The sequence below is a fragment of the Trichoderma reesei genome (genome assembly GCF_000167675.1).
Source record: "Trichoderma reesei QM6a unplaced genomic scaffold TRIREscaffold_23, whole genome shotgun sequence".
Lineage (NCBI taxonomy): Eukaryota > Fungi > Ascomycota > Sordariomycetes > Hypocreales > Hypocreaceae > Trichoderma > Trichoderma reesei.
Window position 1 is genome coordinate 324,354 of NW_006711170.1, and position 23,342 is coordinate 347,695.

The following is a 23,342-nucleotide window of genomic DNA, read 5'->3' on the forward strand; positions in this document are numbered from 1 at the left end:
ATAAAGGGAATAGAATAAATCTGAAGAATAAAGAGCTGAGCGAATTCGACTAGTCAGCTGGTCTTGATCAGTTGTAGGAAAGAGCATTCGTAAAGCGTTGTCCGCTCCTACTACACGCAACTCACCTTAAGGTATAAGGGAAGGAGGGAAGGAGAATGGAAGGGAAAAAGGCAAAGTCGTCAGAAAGGCCTTCGGTGAGCGAGATTCTTTTCGAAGCTGCTCAATCCATTGAAACGCATACAATAGTCGAAAGAAACCGACAAAGGGGCAAAGCGAGACCGGCTTCTGACCAAGGCAAACTCCCCTCCGCACTGCGTGGTTGTTTGACGCTGCAGAACGTCGCTCGAGGAGGCCGACTACCTAGCCAGCAGAAAAAAGATGTGGCGAAAACACAACAGAAATGACGATAACGATGAGTGCAGAACAGGAGAACGGCGAGACGAGGAGATAATGACGAGGTACGAAGCGCTCCGCCGGGGTGCCAGAGAGCAGGAGAGCAGGGTGTATTAATTGTCTACATCCACTTTGCCTGGTTGGTTGACGCGCGATCGGGGTCGAGTCTGTCCATGTGGGCCTGTGATTGAGGCGATCCCAGGACGCTGGAAGCTTGGGGACAAGGGCCAGGTCACTGGAGGGCTGTCTGGCGGACGGGTTGCTGTTGTCTGCTTCTGTTCCTGTTGCTCTGAGAGCTGAATCTGCCTGCGGAGCTCTTCTCCGGCACCACAGATAATACGGGGAGACCTATGAAGCATTTCCACACTATTACGCCAAGATGCGCTGAGAACGATGTTGACGAGGTATGTAATGCGTCCGTCCGTCTGTCTGTCTGTCTGTCAACCACGCTGTCTGACCGGTATTGGTCGCTGTACCCTGCAAGGCAGCCCCGAGACAGTGTCACCCGTCTCATATTGTTCCTGGATTCGAGGATTGCCTTATGCAATGCAGCCTCTCAACAGAAGACGCTGCATGCTTGCAGACGGTCGCATGTCGTACGCACACCACTCAGCTCCCCCCAGCTGTCTGACAGGCACGCCAAGAGCCCCTCTCAAATCTACCGCTGCGGCCATGATTGTCCCTCCTTGGAAGCCGAAGGCAAATGACTTGCTTGTTTTCTCTCTTTTCCACTCCGGCCCCTGCTAACTCGCTCCCTCTGTAGACGAAGCGCGCCGTATCATTGGCCCTTGGCCTGCGTCGGTTCTATCATCCGCGATGGCCCATGCTCCTCTCCCAGCATGCTACGGCCCAGTCTTGGCTAGCGGTCCTCTGCTAACGCCAGAAAAACGCCCATTGAGCATGCTTCGTGCGTGTGGTGTAGTAGTATGTACTTGGTGCCAGTGGCTAACACAAGTCCTCAGAACCCGGAGGCCCTGTCATGACCCCCCTCCTTCAGCTCAAGACAGCTCTGTTGGTCTGGCCAATGGCGCAGTGGCGTTTCTTTCCCGGCCGCAAAGCGCAGGATCCGGCGGAGTGGCTTGTTGTCTCGTTTCACCATTGTCCTGTGCGAGACCGAATATGATACAGCAGGCAGCGTTTGACATGCAGGAATGGCTCACAACTTGTTCGAATCGTGACAAGAACGAAGACGAAATACCGTCGCCAGCACGGCAGTTCCGGCTCTTACTTGCCTCGTCTGGACATCACGCCGGTCTCATTGTAGGGGAAAAAACAATTTGGGTGAAGCGCCAACACTCTCGGGAAGGCATAGCACAAATGATATCGAAGATTGAGAATGCTACTGTTCCTTGCCCAACTCAGGAACTATACTACTAACAACAAGGGGAGAGCCCTCGGCTACGAGTGGAAAGAAGCTTGCACCAAGTACCATTGAAAGCGGACGGCGGCACTGGAGACTTGCCCGCGTGTGGATGCATATGGAGGCTGATGGATGCACGGCAATATCACATATGCAAGGCTACCGGTGTCACCTGGCGAGATCCCTGTCAGGACCACATTCACGACATTATCCGAACTCGTCTGGACGATAGGAGAAGCATCCTGGCAAGCGTGGCTACAGCGAAGACTTCTAGACCACCTCGTGCCAATACTAACAGTAGTACTTCTTCACTAGGGGTGCTATGATCTCGAGCCCATCCAACCCCGGAGCTTGAACGAAAAGCGAGCAACAACCGCACTGCTTCTCCTGGAGATGATGGGAGGATTGTCAAGTTTTGGTCTCAATTTAGCTTCATTTTTCGGTCATCATTGAGGGCTGTCAACGTCACTACCTTGGAGGAGCTTTAGCACCCCGACGGACTGCTTGCCTACCTTATTTGCTCCCCCCCTAATAAAGAAACGGATACGTCTGGCCTAGTCGCCTACGCCACGGCCCGGTATTATGGTGAGACCCTACTGTGTCAGTTATTAATATCCTCTCAGCACCAAAACACAGGTGCTTCGGGCTGCACTGGATACTCTCGTCACTGCTTCTCATCACCCTGCGATAGAGCAAGAGTGGTGGCCAGTGCCTGGTCATTGAGCATGCCGTCGCCCAGGGGGCATATCGACACAGCTGGTATAACCGATCATACACGTACGTGCCTGGCACTTACATAGCTGGATTGCGCTGGTACGCTGTACTACAGAGCATCGCACATCATGTACATCTGGTACGATGGGGTGCAGGTTGGCTCATTTACTTTAGCTGGCCCCCCTGGCTGCTCTGGAAATTAATCGAGACCAGGGCCATCCTCTTCGATTTCACACGAGGACCAACGCTATGCTGGCCTAGGAAGCGGGCCGAACTTGGCAAAGCTAGCCCGACCCTCGTGCTCGTTTAGGGGAGCCAACCTTACTCGGTGTGGCTTATTCCCAATCAATTGGACAGACGAGGGAGTTGTCTTTTGCTGACGATTTTATTTCCTTGACCCGCCTGTTCATCAGGGTCGGCATGACCGACGTCGTGGACAGCTACGGTACATACGAGTGCAAGTGGTCGCATACCGAGTACTGTGTTACGCGGGACACTTTGGCGATGGCTTTCTATTGCCTGGAAGCCAGGCTACCCATGGCGCGGCTCGTCAGTTCACCGGGGACGCCAACGGTTATATGAGTGCGCACGGCATGTGTCTCTCCTCCACGGAGGCCTTCCAACTGGCAGATGACACCAGTGTCAAAGAAGTGGTCCATACGAGTGCACAGAGCCTCCAACGACACTGTCAAGTGACCTCTTTGTGAGCGAGATCATCAGTGGCAACGGAAGGTTGTTGCTTTTTTCCTCTCCTCCCTTATTGCCGCCGGGGCTGTCGAATGACGAGCCGCTATGTAGCTCTCCAACACTCTCCCCACAGACGGCGGGGGATGATCATCAGCTGTCTGGGCCAACGACCTTGGGGAGGCCCCTTCTGAGGACGGTTGTTGGCGAGCAGGACTCTGGCCAAATTACGCGTCCAGGTCTTCTGTCCCGTCATACAAGCTTCGTCTGATCGGTCAAGCGCCTCTCCAGCCGATTAGCTTGCTCGGCAATGCTAGCTTGGGCATCAAGAGCACAGCATGCCTTTTGCAGGAGTATAAACAGGCATCTTGACTGACTGACTTGCTCGCTGGGGAAGGCATACAAGTACCACATACGTACGGGCCTCAGCGCGGCACACTCCGCACTTTCAGCTTGCCGCTCTGTTCGTGCTAGTCCAGCTCGGTTCCTCAGGTTAGCCTGGGGCGTGATAGGTGATAGGGCGATTATCATGCTCCTGCAATTTCTCCGCTTTATACTACTACTCCACTCCAATTGCAATCCTTCTCAAGCTTCTGGCTGCTGCTCAACAGGTACCTTCGGTCATCGAAGAAGAGGAAGAAGAGGGGAGATTAAGAAATCATAGCTGCTGAGCAGCTGGAGCTGACAGCCGTGGTCAGGCTCATTCTGAGAACGATCCGCTTCGCCATTGCCCCCGATAGATTTCTGGCAATGGCATATCTGACTACTGTGCCATCGCCACAAAGTCAAGAGTGTGAGTGCTCCAATGGGAGTTGAGCGATGTACGAAGAACCGATACTACTTATCTCGTACAATTCCGGAGAGACAAGGTAATTGACGAGGATGATTCATGCATCAGACAGCCATCTTCTGAGGTACGACTACCGACAGAGAACGCCTCAGAAGGCTACCCTGGCCTGCCAAGTCCATAAGATACTGGTCCTCCAACGTTCCGGGGCTCCAGATCATCGACCCAGGGTTGAGATCGTCGTTCAATAGAGAGTTCGGCTTACGTCTGAACTTACAAGCAGTCATCGCGGTTGGCAAAGCAAAGGTCAGTAATACAGAGCTATTCGAAGCTGGAAGTAATACTTTGTACGTGTACTAAGGACTTCGTATTTCGTACCTCTTCGGAGTCTCGCTCCGTTTTCTACATGCAATACTACCTTTATTTCAAGTAGCATGCTACCACAGCCAACAATTTCCCGGGACCTCCGATGAGTTTAATAGTAGATACACAAATGTCACTCAGTCCAGGACATGGGCATCACGGACAATAAGCTAATATTGTACAGCATGCCGGCAACAGTAACCGACCCCACGGATATGGCCTTGACCATTCCATCCAACGGAACGGACCTATCGCTGCTTTCGAATTTGGCCGTAACAGCCATGAGTTGAATGGAGATTCAGGCCAGCTTAAACTTTGCCGGCCATCCACAAAGCGGCAGGTCTGCCACCAACGTTCCGAGCCGTCCATCCGTGCCCTCCTTGAGATGCCCTGTCCTTGGTGGCTGTGTTTCCCACGACGGGCCTATTGGCTGCGTTGACTAGCTAGTCGGAAATGCAATGTGCAGACGATGAGATGTCCCCAAAAGCGTCGCTAACACAGAGTACAGATACATCATCAACCTCCTATGACACGAATGCGTTCCAAGTTATTACTATGTTGCCCGGAGTCGACATGGCTGAGGGGTCATTCCAAGTTGCACGTATCAGTCTTCTATTTTTATTCTCTTTTGTTGATCGTCACTCGTCATTATGCCTCTTCCCTTTCCGCGACTGGTGAACGTCTACCGGCCGAGATACTCCATGTTTCTGTCGACTCTATGAAGCTCCACGTGCTGCATCACAGAGGGGAACCATACCCCAGTTGTCGTTATCACAGTCACACAACACTGAACGGCTGAGGGGGGTCCTTCTTGGAAGAGCAAAAGATCCGCGAATATGCTGTGACTCGGTCAATACTAGCAGCGTGGCTTTCTTTTCAGAAGCTATCACGGCAACGTGCCGGTCACACACGAGGGTCACTTTTGTGGCTTTACTGGTACTATGGAGTGTCACAGGGCAAGTAACAATCTCCTGCCGTGCCACGGCTCGCTCAACAACGGTAATATGATACTACGTGTTGGGGAGCATGCATCACGGATGAGAACCCGTGGCATTCACATGTCAATCCTTGAGCTTCGCTAATTGGACAAGCTGCTGTTCATATTATCGGGTTATACCGTTAGCGAGAGACTCAACATGGCTTTCGTCGCCCAGTCAACAGCGTCGACAGTGGTAGACGTCTCAATCACAAAGCTGGTCTTTGCGCAACGACTTCGCTCTCATCAGCATGTGCCTGCGGAGACATTTCGCAGACTTGTCGACACGTACTGTATCTGTGCTTCCCCTTTTATTTCTCTGCCCAGGACCATTCTGCCCCATCTCGACCATGGTGTCATGATTCGACAAAAGCACTTGCATATCATTTCTCGGCTCAGGGCGGTGGCTTGCCGGAACACATGGGGCACATGTGTCAGGTGGAACGGCGTGCATATTCATCACAAGTGGCTTGTTTGATGTAGATGAGTGATTGGCCCGCATATGGGGTCCAAGAAGCATCTTCTGCTGCATATGGGGGAGTTTCGGCTGGATGCCGGCTTCGACTATGACATGCCAGTGGCTATGCTAGCTGGAAGCTGTGGCATGCTGAGCTCTGTTTGGGTTCGTTGCTCTTCACCATGTGAAGGCCTGTATGAGGTTGTTCATGATGGCCTGTTGGCGCGTGTTATGCCATGCCATGTCAGCATAGGTATCTCGGGAACAGCGCAACTCTCATAGCTACAAATGATTGGGAGTCTCGAGTTGTCAAGTTCGATATCTTCATGGTCATTGTTTACAGTATTATTATTGGCCTAGTCGGATTAGATTATTGCATTTCTTGGTGTCATCTACAAGCACATGGACTAACGAGGGGGCATCAGGTTGCCTCTCCTCTGGAGTTCCCATACCCGTGCTGCTTACCCTACAAGAATAACAACTGCCACGATTATTTATTATAAGCTCTACGTCTTTTGAGGGCTTCAGTATTATCATGCGATTCAATTTCTGTAAATTGAGTTATTTGTTTATAAGGATTACCTCTACTGGGCTATGGGTTCATCTTGCCAGAGCCGATGGCGACATCAAATCATGTGATTTCGTAGAATTCCAAGTCACAATCTCAGTGCCGCTTCACCACTCGACACAATAAAACTCACCAACAAGCAAACCAAAGAAAGAAACAGACCATGCCCTCCAAAACCTCCCGCCTCACAACCGTCAAGGCCCTCCTCTTCGACGTCTTCGGCACAGTCGTCGACTGGCGCTCCTCCGTGACAGACGAGCTCTCCCTGCGCATCTTCCGCAAGCAGTCCTCCTCCTCCTCCTCCTCCCCCTCATCATCATCATCATCATCCCTCCCCCCAGCCCTAAAGTCTCGGCTTGAATCCCTCACGCAGAGCGACTGGGACCGCTTCGTGCAGGAGTGGCGGGACTCGTACATTGCCTTTACGAGGGACTTCAACGCCGCCACGGACGAGTGGAAGAGCATTGACGAGCATCACCGGGAGAGCCTCGTCGAGCTTCTCAAGAAATGGAACCTCGACGGCTTGTTCACCGAGTCGGAGATTGAAAGCCTGAGCCTCGTCTGGCACCGCCTGAGCCCGTGGCCGGATTCCGTGGACGGGCTGGAGGAGCTGCACAGGAGATACACCACCGCCACGCTCTCCAACGGAAACACCAGCCTCCTGCGCGACCTGAGCGACTTTGGGGGCTTGGCCTTTGACCGCATCTTCTCGGCCGAGACGTTCCGCGCGTACAAGCCCGATCCGGGGACGTACCTCGGCGCCGTGCGCGCGCTGGGCTTGCGGCCCGACGAGGTCGCTCTTGTGGCGGCGCACCTGAAGGATCTGCGGGCGGCGAGGGAGTGTGGGCTGGGAACCATTTATGTCGAGAGGGATCGGGAGGAGGAATGGGGGAGGGAGGAGGAGAGGTTCGTCGAGGCAAAGGGATGGGTTGATTTGTGGGTTGAGGAGGGGGAGGGCGGGTTGCTTGGTGTTGCGGAGAGGTTGCGGGCGTTGGAGTGAGTCGAAAAGGGGGGGTTAGAGGAGGATACTGATGGGATGAGGATGGGTGTAGGGGATTAGAGTAGGTAGTTTAGCTTGTGTGATTGCTGGGTTCGGCATGGCTGGAGAAGAGAAGCTTGGTGTTGTTCATTTGAACTGAAGCAGCAGCATATATATATCCAACGTAACGATCATGTTAAGTCAAACAACTAGACGCCTTGCCGTCTGGTCATACACGATATATCATTTGTGATCTCGATAGGTACGCTGAATGACGGTAACGATCTACGACAACGAGTGTATGTTGAAGATAATGAGAGAATAACAGTTGCCAATGTGTTTGCGGAATTTTACGGCAACTACTGCATCGGACCGGGGAACTGCATCGTATCAAGACCCGCATAGGTACGATGCTGCATGAAGTTGACCTTGTAAAACTATGTATGGCTTTAGCTGAAAGGACTAGCCTGCTTGTCAGCCAGATGAATGGGTATCAGGCAAGACAAGACATCAGACAGAATATGTGGGCGTGGCAGCTCACGAGGTATAGAACCCAAAGAAATAGGGCACCAATGGTGATATAGGCTCATATATCCATATAAACTTACCTTTATTGCCTTCTACATGGGCAAGTGTCTCTTTACCTCGTGAAGATGTATAGACTCCAGCTCAGTCAGCCGCATCATGACGAGGCATGATATACCACCCGCGTAAGCCACCGTCTCTTCGTGTGGAATGACGCTTCCCGTCATGCTCGCCATGTTCACCACGGCCCAAGCCCCACGAACTTTCATTGGTAGCCGTATGATCAGCAAGAGCCAATAGTCCCCTCGATCAGGGTCAATGGCGTATATTGTGATCTCCTGAGCCCTCCTAGGCGTTGCATGTTAGCGGCCCCTGATCGGGAGCTTCCGAGACCACAAGCTGCGATCTCTGTCCCTAAGGATAGAAACCGGCAGTGTCTTCCAGATGACATTGCCGACACAGCTGTGCCAAAGCAGGCGCAAGGCGATATGCACTATCAAACACTCACATGGGCGTGAGAGTTCCTGGAGGCTCATCTCATGTAGTCCTGATCCCATATCGGGCACGTAATACTTCGCACGAGACTGCCAGTCGTAGTACGCCGACGCCGTCACATCTGTTTCAGTGATGGCCCAGCTGCGACAGGACAAGCATCTGCGACACAGGTACTTTGCACAAAAGTAGCAGTACATCAAGTGACGAAGGACGGCTACAGACATAAGAGACTATGACCCCCACCGCAGAGCTTGCTCACCTTGTTGAAAAGGGCAAACAGCGTTGAAAGAACGCTGAGGACATGTCAGTTTAGCCGGGTCCTAGTAGTGGTGGTGGTGGTGGTGGTGGTGGTGGTGGTGGTGGCAGTGGTGTGAGCACCAGCAGCAGTACGGAGTAGTAATGAGCCGGTTCGGTGAACGAATATGGGGCTCGGGATCGACTCCTGTCCGCGGTAAGCATCTCCGCGAGCCGATATGCAGAAAAGGCGCGGGATGGGAGGGCGGTTGGCCCAGGATGACGCCGGATAAGCTCGGATGGCAGACCGGGAAAGGGAACCATAACCACAAACGACATGCTTCCCCGCGCTGACGCAGTGCTACAGTAATCAGAGCAACGACTGCGAGCTTCCTGTGAGTGGTAAGAAAATGGAGTATGGGTCTATTTGGTCAGAGTCAGACTACTCGTATACGCCCTCGTGGTTCTCGTGGTCTGTTCTTGTGGTAGCATGTTCCTGGGCGAGTTTCAAGCAGCCAATCGGTATGAGGCTGTTGAGCGTTGCCAACTCAAAGCGGCGAATATTGCGCTGCTCATAAGCGACAGACGCAAGGTAATCCCCGGCGGGCGTGACTCGTTCTGCTGCTGATCTGATAACGCATCATGATGTGAGGCAGTGCAGGTCCGATGAGCAGCTTGAGCACACTACTACATGTCTGCACAAGGTGAGATACTGCTGCTTGCGAAAGCTGCTGGAGCTCGTCCTTCATACCGGGACCATGGCCGATTGACGCAGGAGACGATCAGGGTCTCATCCGCCAATGCTCTGTGCCGGCCTTCAACGGGGCCGTCGACCGCCTGTTGAGCGGATGCAGTTTGTGGCCTGCCGCTGCGGGTTGCTGCTCCACGTCCTCAGCGAGGCTAGGCCAGGCTGCCGCGCACGTGGCGGGTGGTTGGGGTCATCAAGTCATGCAGATAGTAAGTGTTGAATGCCGTTGCCGCCCTCGGAGGCTAGGGATCGGATTGCCTTCCTCCTAGCTGAAGCGAGGGACCGCTGCCTGTCTTTGTCCTGGGACGTCCAGTACGGCCTGGTTGTGGCAGCTCTGTCTCAACCCAATGTGTTCGTTCTCTGCAGGAGACAGGCCGAAACAGCGGTCTGTGGCGATATGGCGGATATCGTACTTTGTACAAGTGGTACAAGCGGCTCGTCGACAGACGTGAGTTCCTTGGCCTTTGACATGAACGGGGTAATACCAGCATCCAAGATGGCCATCGACACTGCGGCTCTGTATGCGTGTAAAGAGCCAACGAATTGATAGGCGGGCATCTTCAGAACAAGGGACATGGCAGCTGTCATCTCACACGAGAGGCAGGCCACATAATACCGAGTCTGGCAGCATGAAAGAGGATACTGCATCCACAGCTTACTCGTACATACTCTTGCGGTGGGTTCGTCCTTGGTGGCCCCCCCGGTTCACGCACGGCCATATGCATAGTACATGGGCGATGCGGACGCGAGCGACTGGATGTATATTCTCCAAACGGCAAGTTGGGCACTTGGGCAGAATTGTCAGGTCTGGAGCGGGAATGGTTTCCGAAACGAGACGCCGAGTGGCAAAAAGGGCGTCTGCATTGTCCGTATGTATGCATATGCAAACGTGGTCTTGCCGCTGCCTCCACGTCTGCTGCTGATACTCCGATGTGCGAGCAGGAAGGCTTGAGACCCTTGACAAGTGATGCATAGGCGCCTCTCTCTCAAAGCTCGCCGCCTTTCGCCTGGCTTCACGAGGGTGATGCCGGCGATGGACGACACTGTCCTGCAGTACGTACATAGCGCTGCCATGGGGGCCAGCATCAAAGGATCAGACCATTGAGCTGATGGTCCTTGTCTGCACGTTGTGATAGTAGCGGCATTGCTGGGATCTCGCGAGGGCAGCCGGGCCAGTCTGGAGTGCGCGACGAGGCCGGCCGATAGCACCAGCAGAGCACCGAGCGTTGCGCTGCGTACGACTAGCACCCAATAGCAGGACTGCTGCTCGCACAAGTAGGCGCTCGGCTGTCCGTTGAGCGTCTGAAGCTGCGGTTCCGACCGCTAGCTCAGCCGGCGATGCAGATCGACGGCTTCTGAGAGGCTCGCTGCTGAAGCTGCAGCCATGCTTCCGGCTCTGCAGGCATGGGAGCACGTCGCTTCCGCCATGGCCCCGCGCTACGGCTGCAGCAGCGCTCTCGCCGGCGGCCGTAGTCGATGCGATAGACCCGCGCGACGTTGAACTTGTGCGAGGACAGTGCTGCTTTTGCACACGCCTGCTTGGTCGAGCAGGTTCCGGCGAGAGGCAGCAGCAAGAACAACAAGGGGAGGCAGCAGTATTAGCGCAGCCAGCCTGGACTGGCGCAGCTCCGTGGTGGTCGAGTGTCCCGAGTGTGTGTACTTTGAGGCATGGCGGGCCATTGGACGCTTTGGCGGCAGAGGCTCGTGGGCATCGGGTCGCCCCGGCAAAGGGCAGCGGGCGGAGGGCAGAGCGTCAGGATGCTCGCCAGACTTGCAGAAACGCAGCCAGGTTTGCGAGGGCGAGCTGAGCGAAGGCCTGGGACTGGGCAGGCTGGGGCTTCGGGCCCCGCAGGTTGGCACATGTCGTGCTCGTGTGATGGCAGCAAACGGCGGTCTTGCTGCAGCATCTTTTGCATCTCATCCCATGCCAACCCACGAGGAGCTTCCGACTGGTTCGGCTGAGTCGAGTCGGGGGGAGGGAGGCGTTCGACGGCGGCTGGCTTAAGACGGGAGGGGGGTGATGTCAATGCCGTCGGCTGGAGGATTCTGCTGGGCCAGAGCCAACCAGGCAGGGCATGTATGTAGGAGTGAGGACGAGGAAGAGTACATGTGAAGAGGAGATGTGCTGCCCAACAGCCGATGTGGCTGAACGGTTCAAGGTTCAAGGTTCAGAGGGCAGGCGAGAGAAAGGGAGACTTCAACTTGTGGCCAGTTGGTGGTGGTGATGCGCATTGTCGTAATTGCCAGATGCCTCGTAGGAGCTACATGCGGCACAGGTGATAAAGCAGAGCTCTAGCTAGACAAGGCAAGTACTGGGAACCTCGAAGCCGTAGCGAAAGGATATAAGGTAAGTAGGTAGGTAGTAGGCAGGTAGCACCCATCGATCCTGCGGCCTTGATAGAGTGCCATGCTGCGCAATAGTGCCGGCGCTCGGTGTGTTTCCGCGCTTCAAAGGATTCTGAAGCCAGCATGGGCTCTTGATAGTGCTGCAGAACCTCAATTGGGTTGGGTTTCCAGCTCCAATGGCCTTGTATGAGACATTCGATGAGATCCTGTGACGCTCAGAGCTGGCCTGTCGGGTAGCATCGCTGCTGGGAGAAGCCTCGACTCGTCTCGATTACCTTCTGCTAGCGCTGGAACCCGGACTGCACGGAGGAGGACACAAGACGGCCTCGAGGCATGCGACTTCAATGTTTCCGGCTCGGACTTTTATTTGATGCACCTGCAGGCTGTTTGACGTCGATGGTACAACGACGGAGTTTCATGGACATTCTTTCTTTACCCAGGCGCGAAGTTAAAAATGCCAGCGGCTTTGTTCATGTCCAATCCCTTGTTGTCGCATTCTGACATAATCCGAGCATTGTATGTAACAGCGACAAAGTTGTAGAGGGACTACATGTAAGGTATCATATGTCACGCACGTACAGTAGGTAGGTATACAGGCACTCCTTGCATTCGCAGTGACTCCGTATCACTCTCAAGATTCACCGGCTGCACCCCTGGCATCCTGTACGTCTGCGTGCTTGCGCAGATATCACGGTTCGACTCCATCCAATTCGCTTCCAACCCGCTCGCTCGCTCACAGCAATCCCCTCTCCCGCTCCAGCGTTCATCAGCGGCTCCTCTCCTCTCTCCTCTTTCCCCCCAGCTGCAGCTGCAGCTACTGCATGTACGAGTACAGGTATGTACTAGTACCTACCTACCTAAGGTAGGTACTGCTGGGGCGCCCTTCTTTGTTAGCGTCCGCAGCAGCCAGCCAGCCAGACAAAGAGCGACAACATGAACAACATGAAGAGAGCCCCCAAAGAGCCGCCCCAGACGCTTTGACCGCATGGCTGTCGGGGCCGGAGAAAGCTCAATCTACTAATCCATGTCCCGCCAATGCGTGCGAGAATTATAGACCTAAAGAAAAGAGGAAGTGAAGAAAAGGGTAGAGGGGAAAAAACAGAAAAGAGAAAAAAATTCTCATCGCCAACCCTGGCGCTGTGCAGAAGTATGCGATACGATACCGGCGGACGCAGGCCCTCCTTTGGCTGCCTGGGGTCTGGAGGGGGATGGATGAAAGAAAATAGGGGATCCGTGAGGCGGGCTGCGCGAGTGCCTGTACCTTGTACATACCTAGGTAGGTATTTACATGCCTGCACCTGTACCCTGCAGAAGAAAAGGACGAAAACTTCGTATCAATGCCTTGACTGTCGTTATAAGGTAGTCGTTTGATTAATACGTCAGTGTCGATTGTCGATGGCTTTGAACCTACCTACTATACCTCGTGGAGAGAGGCTTTTGCTGGTCCAGTGTCAATGGATGGATGCCTGTAGTCACAATCTACCTTACATGTAGGTACTGGTACTTGGTACCTACCTAGGTAGTACCTAGTAGGTACGTCCTTTGGGGGGAGTTGTCAGCGCGTTTGGCTGCTCTCGCTGTCCAGTGCGTTTAGCTTGGCGCTGCTTGTTGAACTCGCAAGGAAGTGCCGACCTACGAGTACAGCAAGTACCTGTACCTGTGCTCCTCAACAAGCGCAGTTCGCAGTTCAACTGCAATCCGCCCAAGTTGAGTTCGAGTTCAGATTTTAGCCTCTCCGCAAATACTTCCCTAGTACCTAGGTACCTAGTAGTAGCACTACCTAGTACTTTGCCCATGCCGACATTGAAAGCTGCATCCTCCTCTTCTGCTGCTCGCTCTGCAACTGGATGCCGCTCCGTCCATGCATCAACGGACCTCCATGCCCCCGTCTCATAGGGACTTTCTGCACACTGCATGGCATGGCATGGCATGGCATTGCCTGCTGCTACATACCTGATATTGGATATCTAGGTACCTACCTACCTTACCCTTATTAACCTCATCATATGTACAGGCTTGTCTGGCCCTTCTCCATGTCAACTCACCCTGGGCCAAACCCTGCCGCTTCCTCTCCGTCCACGTTAGCACAGCACCAAGCTGCAGCTAATAGGGTCCCGTCCAGACGTGCTATGCCTACAGCGGCCCAGCCCTTGAACGCACCGCTGCTCCGGCCCTCAAAGAGCCCCCCCCTATCAGCAATCAAACGCCCTGTGGCCAAGCTCGACGCCTGCTGTCCAATCCCAATTCCAGCGCCGGGACCCGCCACAAGCCCACACCTGCTGCTCCACTTCACCCAAAAGTCCACATGCACTGGACCAGCTCTGCTACCTGTAGGTACTACTACCTAGGTAGGTACCTGTACTAGTAGAGACGCCCACCAGACAGCACTTGATCTCCAGTCCAGTGCAGCCCGCCCAGTCGTTCTTCCTGCCGTGCTCCAACTGGAACCGGAACTAAGAAACCAGCAGCACCAGACCTGGAACTAACTAATACCTAGAGCTGCCACAAACATCCACCATCCAGTCAGTCCCCAGACAAAACCGCCATTCCGCCTGCTCCAGATTCCCCAATTGCTCCGTTTCGCGCAGCTTCCCGTCGCCGCCCATTGCTCGCACCATCTCTCGCCCTCAGCCGCTGCGCTTCTTTGGCCTCTCGCCTCCCGCCTCCCGTCCCACGCTCTCCGCCTCGCAGCGCCTCTTGCTTCTGCTTCTGCTTCTGCTTCTGCTTCTGGCTGCAGCTTCACATCATATCCTCCTCTCTCCACCCCCCCCCCTTCCCTCCTTTCGCAGCGCCGCTTGCGGGCTCTTGGATTCGCCGGCCACCGACGCCTAGGATTGCCTGTCTGAGCTCGGTCGCTCCTCAACCGCTGACTCTTTGCGCCCATCATGGCGGGCAGAATGGTGCTGTACAAGCTGGTGGTGCTGGGAGACGGTGGTGTCGGTAAGACGGCCCTGACCATCCAGCTGTGCCTGCAGCACTTCGTCGAGACGGTAAGCATTCGCTCCCTTTGGATCAGAACCGGCATTTTTGGGGGAGGACAACAAAGAGATCAACGAAGAAGACAAGAAACAAGCAGAAAGGGGACGGAGAACCGCGGGAGACGAAAACAGGGAGGAGAAATCACCGACTCTTCTTCCCCTCTCCTGACCGACTTGGGCGGACAGCCTCGGCGGCGGTAGCGCATGAGGGGCAGGGCAACATGGAGCTCCCGTCCGCCCAGCGCTGGGCGATGCATTGGACGAATGAATAGCTAACATCCGACGTCTACAGTACGACCCGACAATTGAGGACTCATACCGCAAGCAGGTCGTCATCGACGGCCAGCCCTGCATGCTCGAGGTCCTCGACACGGCCGGCCAGGAGGAGTACACAGCGCTGCGAGACCAATGGATCCGAGACGGTGAGGGCTTCGTCCTCGTCTACAGCATCGCATCCCGCTCGTCCTTCACCCGCATTAAGCGCTTCCACCACCAGATCCAGCGCGTCAAGGAGTCGGTAGCCTCCTCGCCCTCATATCCGGGCTCACCTCTGTCCGCCGCCAGCCCGCAGCTGCCCGTGCCCATCATGCTGGTCGGCAACAAGAGCGACAGGGTCACCGAGCGCGAGGTATCGACCCAGGAGGGGCACGCCCTCGCTCGCGAGCTTGGCTGCGAGTTTGTCGAGGCCTCGGCCAAGAACTGCATCAATGTTGAAAAGGCCTTCTACGACGTCGTCAGGATCCTGCGCCGGCAGCGCCAGCAGGCTTCGCGACCCCCTGCGGGCGCCAGCGGCCGAGCCCGAACCAGCAACGGCGACGCGGGCGGAGGAAGCCGAGACACGCACCGGTACCGGCGCGGCAAGGACGGCGAGAAGGGCAAGTCCAAGTGCATTGTCTTATGAGCGCTTCTCATTCGTTGCCGCTTCCTACTCGCGATAGAGATCCTCCCGAGGACTGCGTTCTGGGGCACGAGGCGCGCCTAGTCACGCATACTTCCTTTTCTTCTTTCTACCACCCTCTGTGCTTCTCCTCATCGAACGCAGCATCCTTTCCTACTGGATATCGTCCCTCTTCAAGCGGAATAGACTGGATTCTGGTATATGTCATACGTTGGCAGCAGACGAGCTGGCGCTCTGCTTCTGCCCCTCCTCCGGCTGGTCGGTGGGCTTGCCGTATTGCTACATGATGACGACGATATTCGGCAACAAGAACTACACAGAAAAAAGCATCTTTATTATGTTACAACCTCACGGCTCCTCGATTGGCGCAAGGCGTACGAACCACCTACGGGCGCACACACCCGCACAAGTCACATACACACCCGAAGGCCGGAAAAAGAGAAGAAAAGAAAAAAAAGAAAAGAAAGAGGAAGGCATCATTTCGCGGAAGTTGGATCCTTACCAGTGTTAATACTGCTACTTAGTGGCTGGATAACCTGGCGGTGCTCATTGATGATAACCTGGACGGGGACAGTGCAACCTGTTTCTTTCTGGCTTCTACCCGACGAAATCTAATATGCACCGGCCGATGCCGAATTGCTGCTGCCTTCATTCATTCGATGCCTGTAGCGCCTCTCCTTGTCACCCCCCTGCGTCGTTACCATTTCTTACTCTCTCCCTTGCGTTCGTTTATCAACCCCCCCTTACAGATATGGAATGGATGGTCGCGGGTGTTCCAGGAGTCCCTTTTGGTTCGAGCTTTGCTATTTTCCCCTTCTCTACTCGTTATCACCATCTCTTGCTGACTTTGGACCATTTCATCTCTACTTGCTCCCTGTTCTTTTTTGGGTTATAAAAAGTAAATTCACCGTACACGTCTTGGCACATGTCATGGATGGGTGTCTGATAGCGATATCTCGTTGGATCTCTTTGTCGAATCTGTTTATATCTTTATTTAACCTCCACAATGTGTGCTTGCTTTTCTATTTTTGTCGTTTTCTTTGTCTCTTGGAGAAAGCTTTGGTTTCTAGACGACATGGTGTGGGAGAAGAGGATGCTGAATGCTAGAGGCTCTTACTACCTAGCTTGTCTCCTTGTTCATTAAAAGAGGTTTCATCTCTCTTCTCCGCTCTCTCTCTCTCTCTCTCTGCTCCTTTGTCTTGTTTTCCCTTGTAAGTGAAAAAGGATGGAATATGGCCTGTGCTACCTTTGGCCTGTGCATCAGCAAATAACGTGATGAAAAAACAGCAAAGTACATAGAAGCAATGACAGAAAGCTGAGATGGTGTTGACGTTTCAGACATGGTGAAACAGTTTGAAGCTTTGGCCTTGAGCTTTCGCGTTGACAGCTCTGGCTTTGAGTGTCGATACCTAGAGAAGGCGCCCGTATCTACAATCGGGAGATGTTTTCGGAAATGGACGTAATATTACAATATTATTGGTTCTTCTCATTGAGTCTCCGTAGCCGCACCGGCTTTCTCTCGATCTAGTATCCTGTAATAGCAATAACGTTTGTGAAAGGTGATGATAATGACGGAAGACTTGTGAGTTTTGCAGTGATGTAATGATGCGGTCGGTGTGCGGGTTCCCAAAGGGCTGAAGCTCCGACGCTCGACCGTCCCCCTTCTATTCTTTGTTTCACATGACGAGAAAGGTGCAGCGGCATCACATACACATTTGCATGTGCTTTTCTACGAATATGACTCGGTGTTGTTCAGGAGAATGAGAAGTCATTTACAATACCTACCGTAGTAGTAGTACATGGTAGGGGATGGGGGGGAAAAAAGATGGAGATTTCAAACTGTGATCTGCATTTCATGTCCACGGGGTTAAACATGGCAATTTGCAATGCATGGATGTTGAACGATTGCATGAAGGCGCGTGGAATTAGTCAATGAATGAACACAGTACTCTTAGGTAGTAGGTAGTCTATCAGCCTGCTATGGAAGTTGTGATATGTCGTATTCCAGGTTTTGGGAAGAGGAGCATGAGATGAGATGAGATGGGGCTTGCCTAAGGTATCCCTGGTGGAGTAGGGATGTGCAACGGAAGGGTCTTCCGGACGGGGAATTTTTGGGTGTATGGATGAGTTTGTGGAGTTTTTTTTTTTTTTTTTTTTTTTTTTTTTTGCTTTGATGGTTATGTATATTGTGGATTGCTTTTTGATCATTTAGTTATTGTTATTGTTGTTGTTGTTGTTGTTACCTTGTGTCCTTTGAGGTTGTGAGCTCTGTTAGGAGAGAGGAGGCTCGTCTTGAACCAGTGGCTGTTGATGTTATTTTACATGTTGTAACCCTTGTAGCGTCTAAGCGGCATGCTATCGATTTTGAACAAATTGTATGTGATTTTTCACTCTCTGACAAACAATGACACGGAGACTTATATGCCTACCTAGGTAGGTAGGTATTCTCCAACAAACGGCCATACTGATTTACCTGAGGCTCGATGCCTTCCTTGTAACTACCTATTCGCCTACCATACCTTAGGTACATGTACATACCTACCTACCTCCCTCTTTACCTCACACGACTCCTCTGACACAATAAACCCCTCGTTTTCTCGACGCAGACTTTTTCTGTTCTTTCTAGATCGCTTCCCCGGTTAAAAACGGGTAAAGCGCTAGGTATTGCCAGACCCAAACACACAACTTAACGTTAGTAACCACTCATATACACTGAAACCTGCACAATGTAGACGGTCTCTCGCAACACAAAAAGTCTCCTTTGTGTCGATGGCGTGTGAGTTTTTGAGTTCGACCTGCCTGTTCTGAGAAAGAAGTGGGGGTGCACGGTTGGGGTTTATTATCTACTAGTACCTAGGTACTAGGTAGAGATACCTATATACCTTAGGTACCTATGTGAGTTGGAGAAGTTTAATGGAGTCGTTTGAAAGATTGCAAAGTATTTCAGTAGCCAAGTGACTGACAGAGGAAAGAATGGAAGCTTCATGCTGGGAACTTTTGAATGATGATTTTGAGTTTTGTTGGCGGTTTTCGTGGATGTATGTAAGCACTGGGCAAGTTTAGCTTGAGCGGTTGTCACCCAACATGTTTTGTGTTTACACGTGGATTTGAATTGAGGGGGGGGTCCGGAGGGAAGATGCATGGACTGTCAACAGCTGATCCAAAAATACCTGTTGCTCTTTTCGTGCCACGATTTTGCATGTGAAAATCTGATGACGATGGAGATGAAAGCGAGAGAAGAGGATAGTAAGATGATTTGATTCCACGCAAATTAGCCAAATCTATGTCCGTCCGTCCCCTCCCCTGTTCCATACCATTTAAACTAGCAACATCTCATCAACTCATATTACTACCTACTCCATCCAATCCCGCGTCAAAATAAGGAGCAAAGGTAAACTACTAACTTAACCTCTGTACTACCTGTTAGTACCAAAGTAATACGCGAAGAAGAAACCAGATGATTCCTAGATCCTGCACCCTTTTTCTCATTCAGATAACCGACAATGAACAAAAAAAAAAAAAAAAAAAAAAAAAAAAAAAAAAAAAAAAAAAAAAAATACAACCAAGCCGAAATTGCAAACGACTGCTGCATAGTAGTTTCAAGTTATTGGTTCTTGCAAGCTCACATAGGTAAGGAAAAAGGGGGAAGTCGAACAACCCATATCCTCGTCGAGTTTCACATGCCATGTCTCCTTCTCTCAAACCCCGGGAAAACAAAAGAGAGAGCACTGCTATAAATAAAACTCGCAAATTGCTTTTTGCAGACAGGGTAAACATACATTGCTTCTAGACGTTCTAAAATGAATGAAAAAAAAAAAAAACAAGGTGAAGAAAAAGATGATGGCATGGCCCGCACTTGGAAATAATCGTCGTCTTTAATTTCCTTTGATGATAGACAATATCTGGCTTCATCCCAAATTCTTTGAAGAAGAAACCGTTTCCTTCTATATAAATGAGGACTAACTGCCCTCCTCGGCTTTTGGCCCATAAAGCTGCTTTTGTGCTGTTGCTCATCAGAATGCTGCCTACAGTCTCTCGCTCTTCAACTAGCTTGTTTTTCATACGTCACGCAACGGAGTCAAAAGGGTTGACACGCGGCCGTTGTCTCAGCCAGTCTTCCCTACACGAGAGACAAGACTCCTTTCATACACTTTATGAGACGGCGGCTTGGATATCTCCAGCAGATCGACCTGGTAGTAGCGGCACATCGTTTGCCAAACTCCGGATCCCAGACACATCGCCAGGGGGCACACAAGCCATTTCACAAGCTCGTCGTTGTTGGGCTTGATCCTCGTGCCTCAGACTCGGCATCACAACATCAGATCAAGTGCCAGTAATCATTTCTATTCAAGATAGTTAAAACAGAGCACACAATAAATGTCCGCATTTTGCTGCTTCAAGCCGTGCCGCCATCTGTCATGTCAATCCCTGCGACATATGTCCCGATCAAAGACGCCATAACCCGTGAATGTGAAGATCTTCTCTCATCGCTCAAGAAAGCAGGGGTCTCCAAGAATATAGTACGAAAAGTAGAAATCAGATGTAGAGAAAAATGGAGTGAACAACATAAGAAAATAGGTCCCCACGTCATTCAACCCATGCGTATGAATGTGTGAATAAAAGAAAAATAGCCATTAGAAGATTGATTCCTCAGTCCTTGGTTTCATGCTCATCGCCAAAGGGGCTAGATTCACGCTTTTGAGAACCGGATCTGACATCGTCCTCTTTGGTAGACGCTCTCTCCCGTTTGGGTGAGGGAGCCTCAACGGAAATTGAGGGAGTTGGCGGAGGGTCGGAGAACGGCCCCTGGTCGCCTGTCGATGCGTCTCCTGAGCTCGCGGGAGGCGTTGGATTGCTTGATGAGCTTGGCGACTTTGAGATGGATGAGTTTCCATCCGGCTTGGAGGCAATCTCCACCATCCTCAACCCGGAGCCTCCCACCTTAACGACCTGAGCACGCGCCGGGGTGACGGTGTTGGCATTGTTGAGGAACGTCGAGCCGACGCTGAAGTTGCTTGCCGCGCTCTGGGGCCGCAGGTGCTGGGAAGAGGTGAACCTGTCCAGGTCGAGGCTGGGGACGGGAGGCGTGTTGGGCGAGCTCGAGCCCGACTTGACGCTGACCATGGTGGGCTTGGCGCGCATGCCAGTCTGGGCCGGAGTCAGGACCTGCTGCTTGCCACCACCAAAGATGGTGGACGCAATGCTAGAGCGAGGCGGAGCAAACGAGGTGCGGTCTGAGAAGGCGGAGATGCCCGAGTAGGTCGAGTCTCGCAGGTTGCCGGGAACGAAGAAATGGGGGTTGTCGGCCGACGAGTCGCGGTAGCCTTCGGTGTGGTGCATGGGAATCGGCGGAACCGGGGGGACGAGGACGTTGGGCGACGCAGGCGTGGCTCGGTTGGTGACGCCAGGAATGTATGCGATCTGGATGATGTTGGAGGCGCGCGTGAGGACGGTCGAGGCGATGGAGTGGACCGTGTGCGTAGATCCGCGGCGGGTGACTCGGTTGCCGTTCTTCTCGTCGCCCGGCATGGCGCTCTCCTCGACTCCATACACCGACTGGGAGAGCCGCCTCTTGGGCTTGATGAGGAATCTCCAGACGAGGTAGGTGATGATGGCAATGGCAGCGATGCCGCCGACGACACCGCCGGCAATGGGGCCTGCGCTGGGCCCGCTGCTGCCCTTGTCTCCGTCGCTGTTGTTGGGCGAGTCGTTGACCGCGCAAAAGGACTGCGGGCATTGCGTGCAATCGAGCGGAACGGTGAACTGGCAGCTCTCGTTGGAGCCGCAGGACGGGCATTGGAGCTTGGACGTGTCGTCGCACTTAACGCACCCGCCAGCTCGGGGGACCAGTCTCATCACTGCCATTGAACATTTCGGTTAGCGGCCACGGCGAGACACGGCGCTCATCTCTTCTCACCTTCGTGTAGTTCCGTCAGGTCCCTCGCAACGAGGAACGATGAAGTCTCCATCTTTGGCGATGGATAACTGTGGCGATATTTGGTGGGATAGTAAAGGTAGAGACAAGGGATGTTTGGCAATGGACGCTGGTAGATTCGATCCGGTCAAGACGTTTGATGCTTCGGCTCGGCGACAGAAAGTTGACCAAGAATGCGACGGACGATGGCGGATCGGTGATATCGCGGCCTTGGAATGTCACAAAGAATCGTCTTCGCTGGCCTATGTCGATCTTTTCTTCTTTTCCGCCTCGTATCTTCTCCCAGACTGATGACGGTTTGAATGGTTCGATGTGTCGGCAAAAATAAGTAATGAGCTGAAAGCCAACTTGTCTCGTCGTGCAGAGCGATTCAAAGACAAGCGGGAACTGTGAGAAAGGAGTGGACTGAGTCTAGCTCAGGGAAAATGACCAAAATAAGAAAATGCCGAAGAAGAAGAGGGAATCAGAGACAATATTGTAGAGGAAAAAAGAGCGTGGGTGGTTTGAACAACAAAGATGCTAGATCGTGGACGAATAGAAAGACATCATCGGCCTAGGCGACAGTCGAGGGTTTGGAAAAGAGAGAAAGAAAGAAACGAACGGAGGGACGGGAAGAGCTGGTTCCTGCTGTGTTTCGCTCGACACGCTTTGAATGTCGTCTCTCTCTCTCCTCTTTTCTTCGTTGGTTCTGGCTGGCTGGGTGACTGCTTGATTGTCGCTCGAACAGACCAGGAAGAGAGGAGAAAAAAAGAGGGCGAAGCAACGGGGAGGAGAGAAGCGAAAGAGCGAACTGCGCTTGTTTGGGGGGCTGCGGCAGAGCGACATGAGCCCACTGGACGCTAAGCAGGACCGCTGTAGGTAGGCATGTAAAAACTGCAGTGCAGTACATGTGCGGTACTGTCGGGTGCCTCAGTGCTACGCCGTGCTTGACAGCGCCGCCAAAGTATCGCACCCGTACATACAGTACACACTACCTGCCCCAGCCCTGGGCTGACCATGGAAGACTGTCCATTATCTTACAGGCATCAGCATGCGCCAAGCTTGGCCCTTCCATGCAGAAAACACACAACGGCCGGCGTTGGTCTGCTGCAAACAACGCAGAACGATGGAACCCCCCAGTTGACGATGGGGCCCGCGGTTCTGGCGCCAGGGGCAGCATCAGGGCACTAGAGCCGCTTGCAGCCTAGCCGCCCTCGTCTCGCACCAGGGCCGCGCACAGTGCATGTCGACGCGCGCCCCACCCGCTGTTTTGGGCTGTTTTGGGGCTGGCGGGGGGGACGCTGTCGGGGGCTGTCGGGCGTTGCGAGGCGCTGAGTGGCCGCGGCACGGGAGGCGGGCGGGGCGCTGCGCTGGTTGACAGACGGTAGGGCACTGTGACACCGCACTGTAGCCGCCTGGACCGGTCCCCTTCATTGATTGATACTACCTCAATGCCTCTAACCCTGGGTACGGCGGCCAGTAGTCGGCCATTGTCGCTTGCTGCTTGGCTCCAGCAATCCAGGCACAAGAGGGCCGCTAGAGAAGGGCGACCTGGGCCTCAATTGTTTGGTGTTTGGGAGCGTGTTGCAGCAGTGTGGATTCCGCTCTGGATCGGAATGGGCTCCAGGTCGAGATTTTCCATGCCCGGACAATGCGCCGCAAATGGCCCTGGTTCCAGGTCTGTTGCCTTTGTCTTTGCTTTTGCCGTTTCCTCTGTGACGCCTTGTCGGGAATCCCATCTGACGCTTGTTGATCCGCCGCTCCCGCGGGTGCACAGGTACAGAAGAGCATCTAAACACCTACAGCATCACCATCTGGCCTTGTCGGTAATGCACGGGAGCAGTGCGGCGGCAAGGGTTTAGGCATGTAGGAAGCACTTCCATTACTACTACAGTACAGGCAAAGCATCCGACGATGACGATA

The 23,342-nt window shown here is 53.2% G+C and overlaps 3 protein-coding genes across 3 annotated transcripts; 2 read left to right on the forward strand and 1 right to left on the reverse strand.

The window, feature by feature from the left end:
• Positions 1-6,468: 6,468 nt before the first annotated feature.
• TRIREDRAFT_51483 (uncharacterized protein) lies at positions 6,469-7,296 on the forward strand (the record flags this gene model as incomplete). Its single annotated transcript, XM_006968417.1, has 1 exon — positions 6,469-7,296. A coding segment is annotated over one exon (828 nt), but the record flags the coding sequence as incomplete, so codon positions are not given.
• A 7,218-nt stretch (positions 7,297-14,514) lies between these two features.
• Positions 14,515-15,508, forward strand: ras2 (uncharacterized protein; the record flags this gene model as incomplete). Its single annotated transcript, XM_006968418.1, has 2 exons — positions 14,515-14,619; positions 14,900-15,508. The coding sequence occupies 2 exons, from the start codon at positions 14,515-14,517 to the stop codon at positions 15,506-15,508; spliced, it is 714 nt and encodes a 237-aa protein (XP_006968480.1).
• A 4,420-nt stretch (positions 15,509-19,928) lies between these two features.
• On the reverse strand, positions 19,929-21,474 carry TRIREDRAFT_123556 (uncharacterized protein; the record flags this gene model as incomplete). The annotated part of the gene is made up of 2 exons (XM_006968479.1): positions 19,929-21,363; positions 21,423-21,474. 2 exons carry the CDS (start codon positions 21,472-21,474, stop codon positions 20,156-20,158), a joined length of 1,260 nt encoding a protein of 419 aa, XP_006968541.1. The 3' UTR covers positions 19,929-20,155.
• Positions 21,475-23,342: the final 1,868 nt, after the last annotated feature.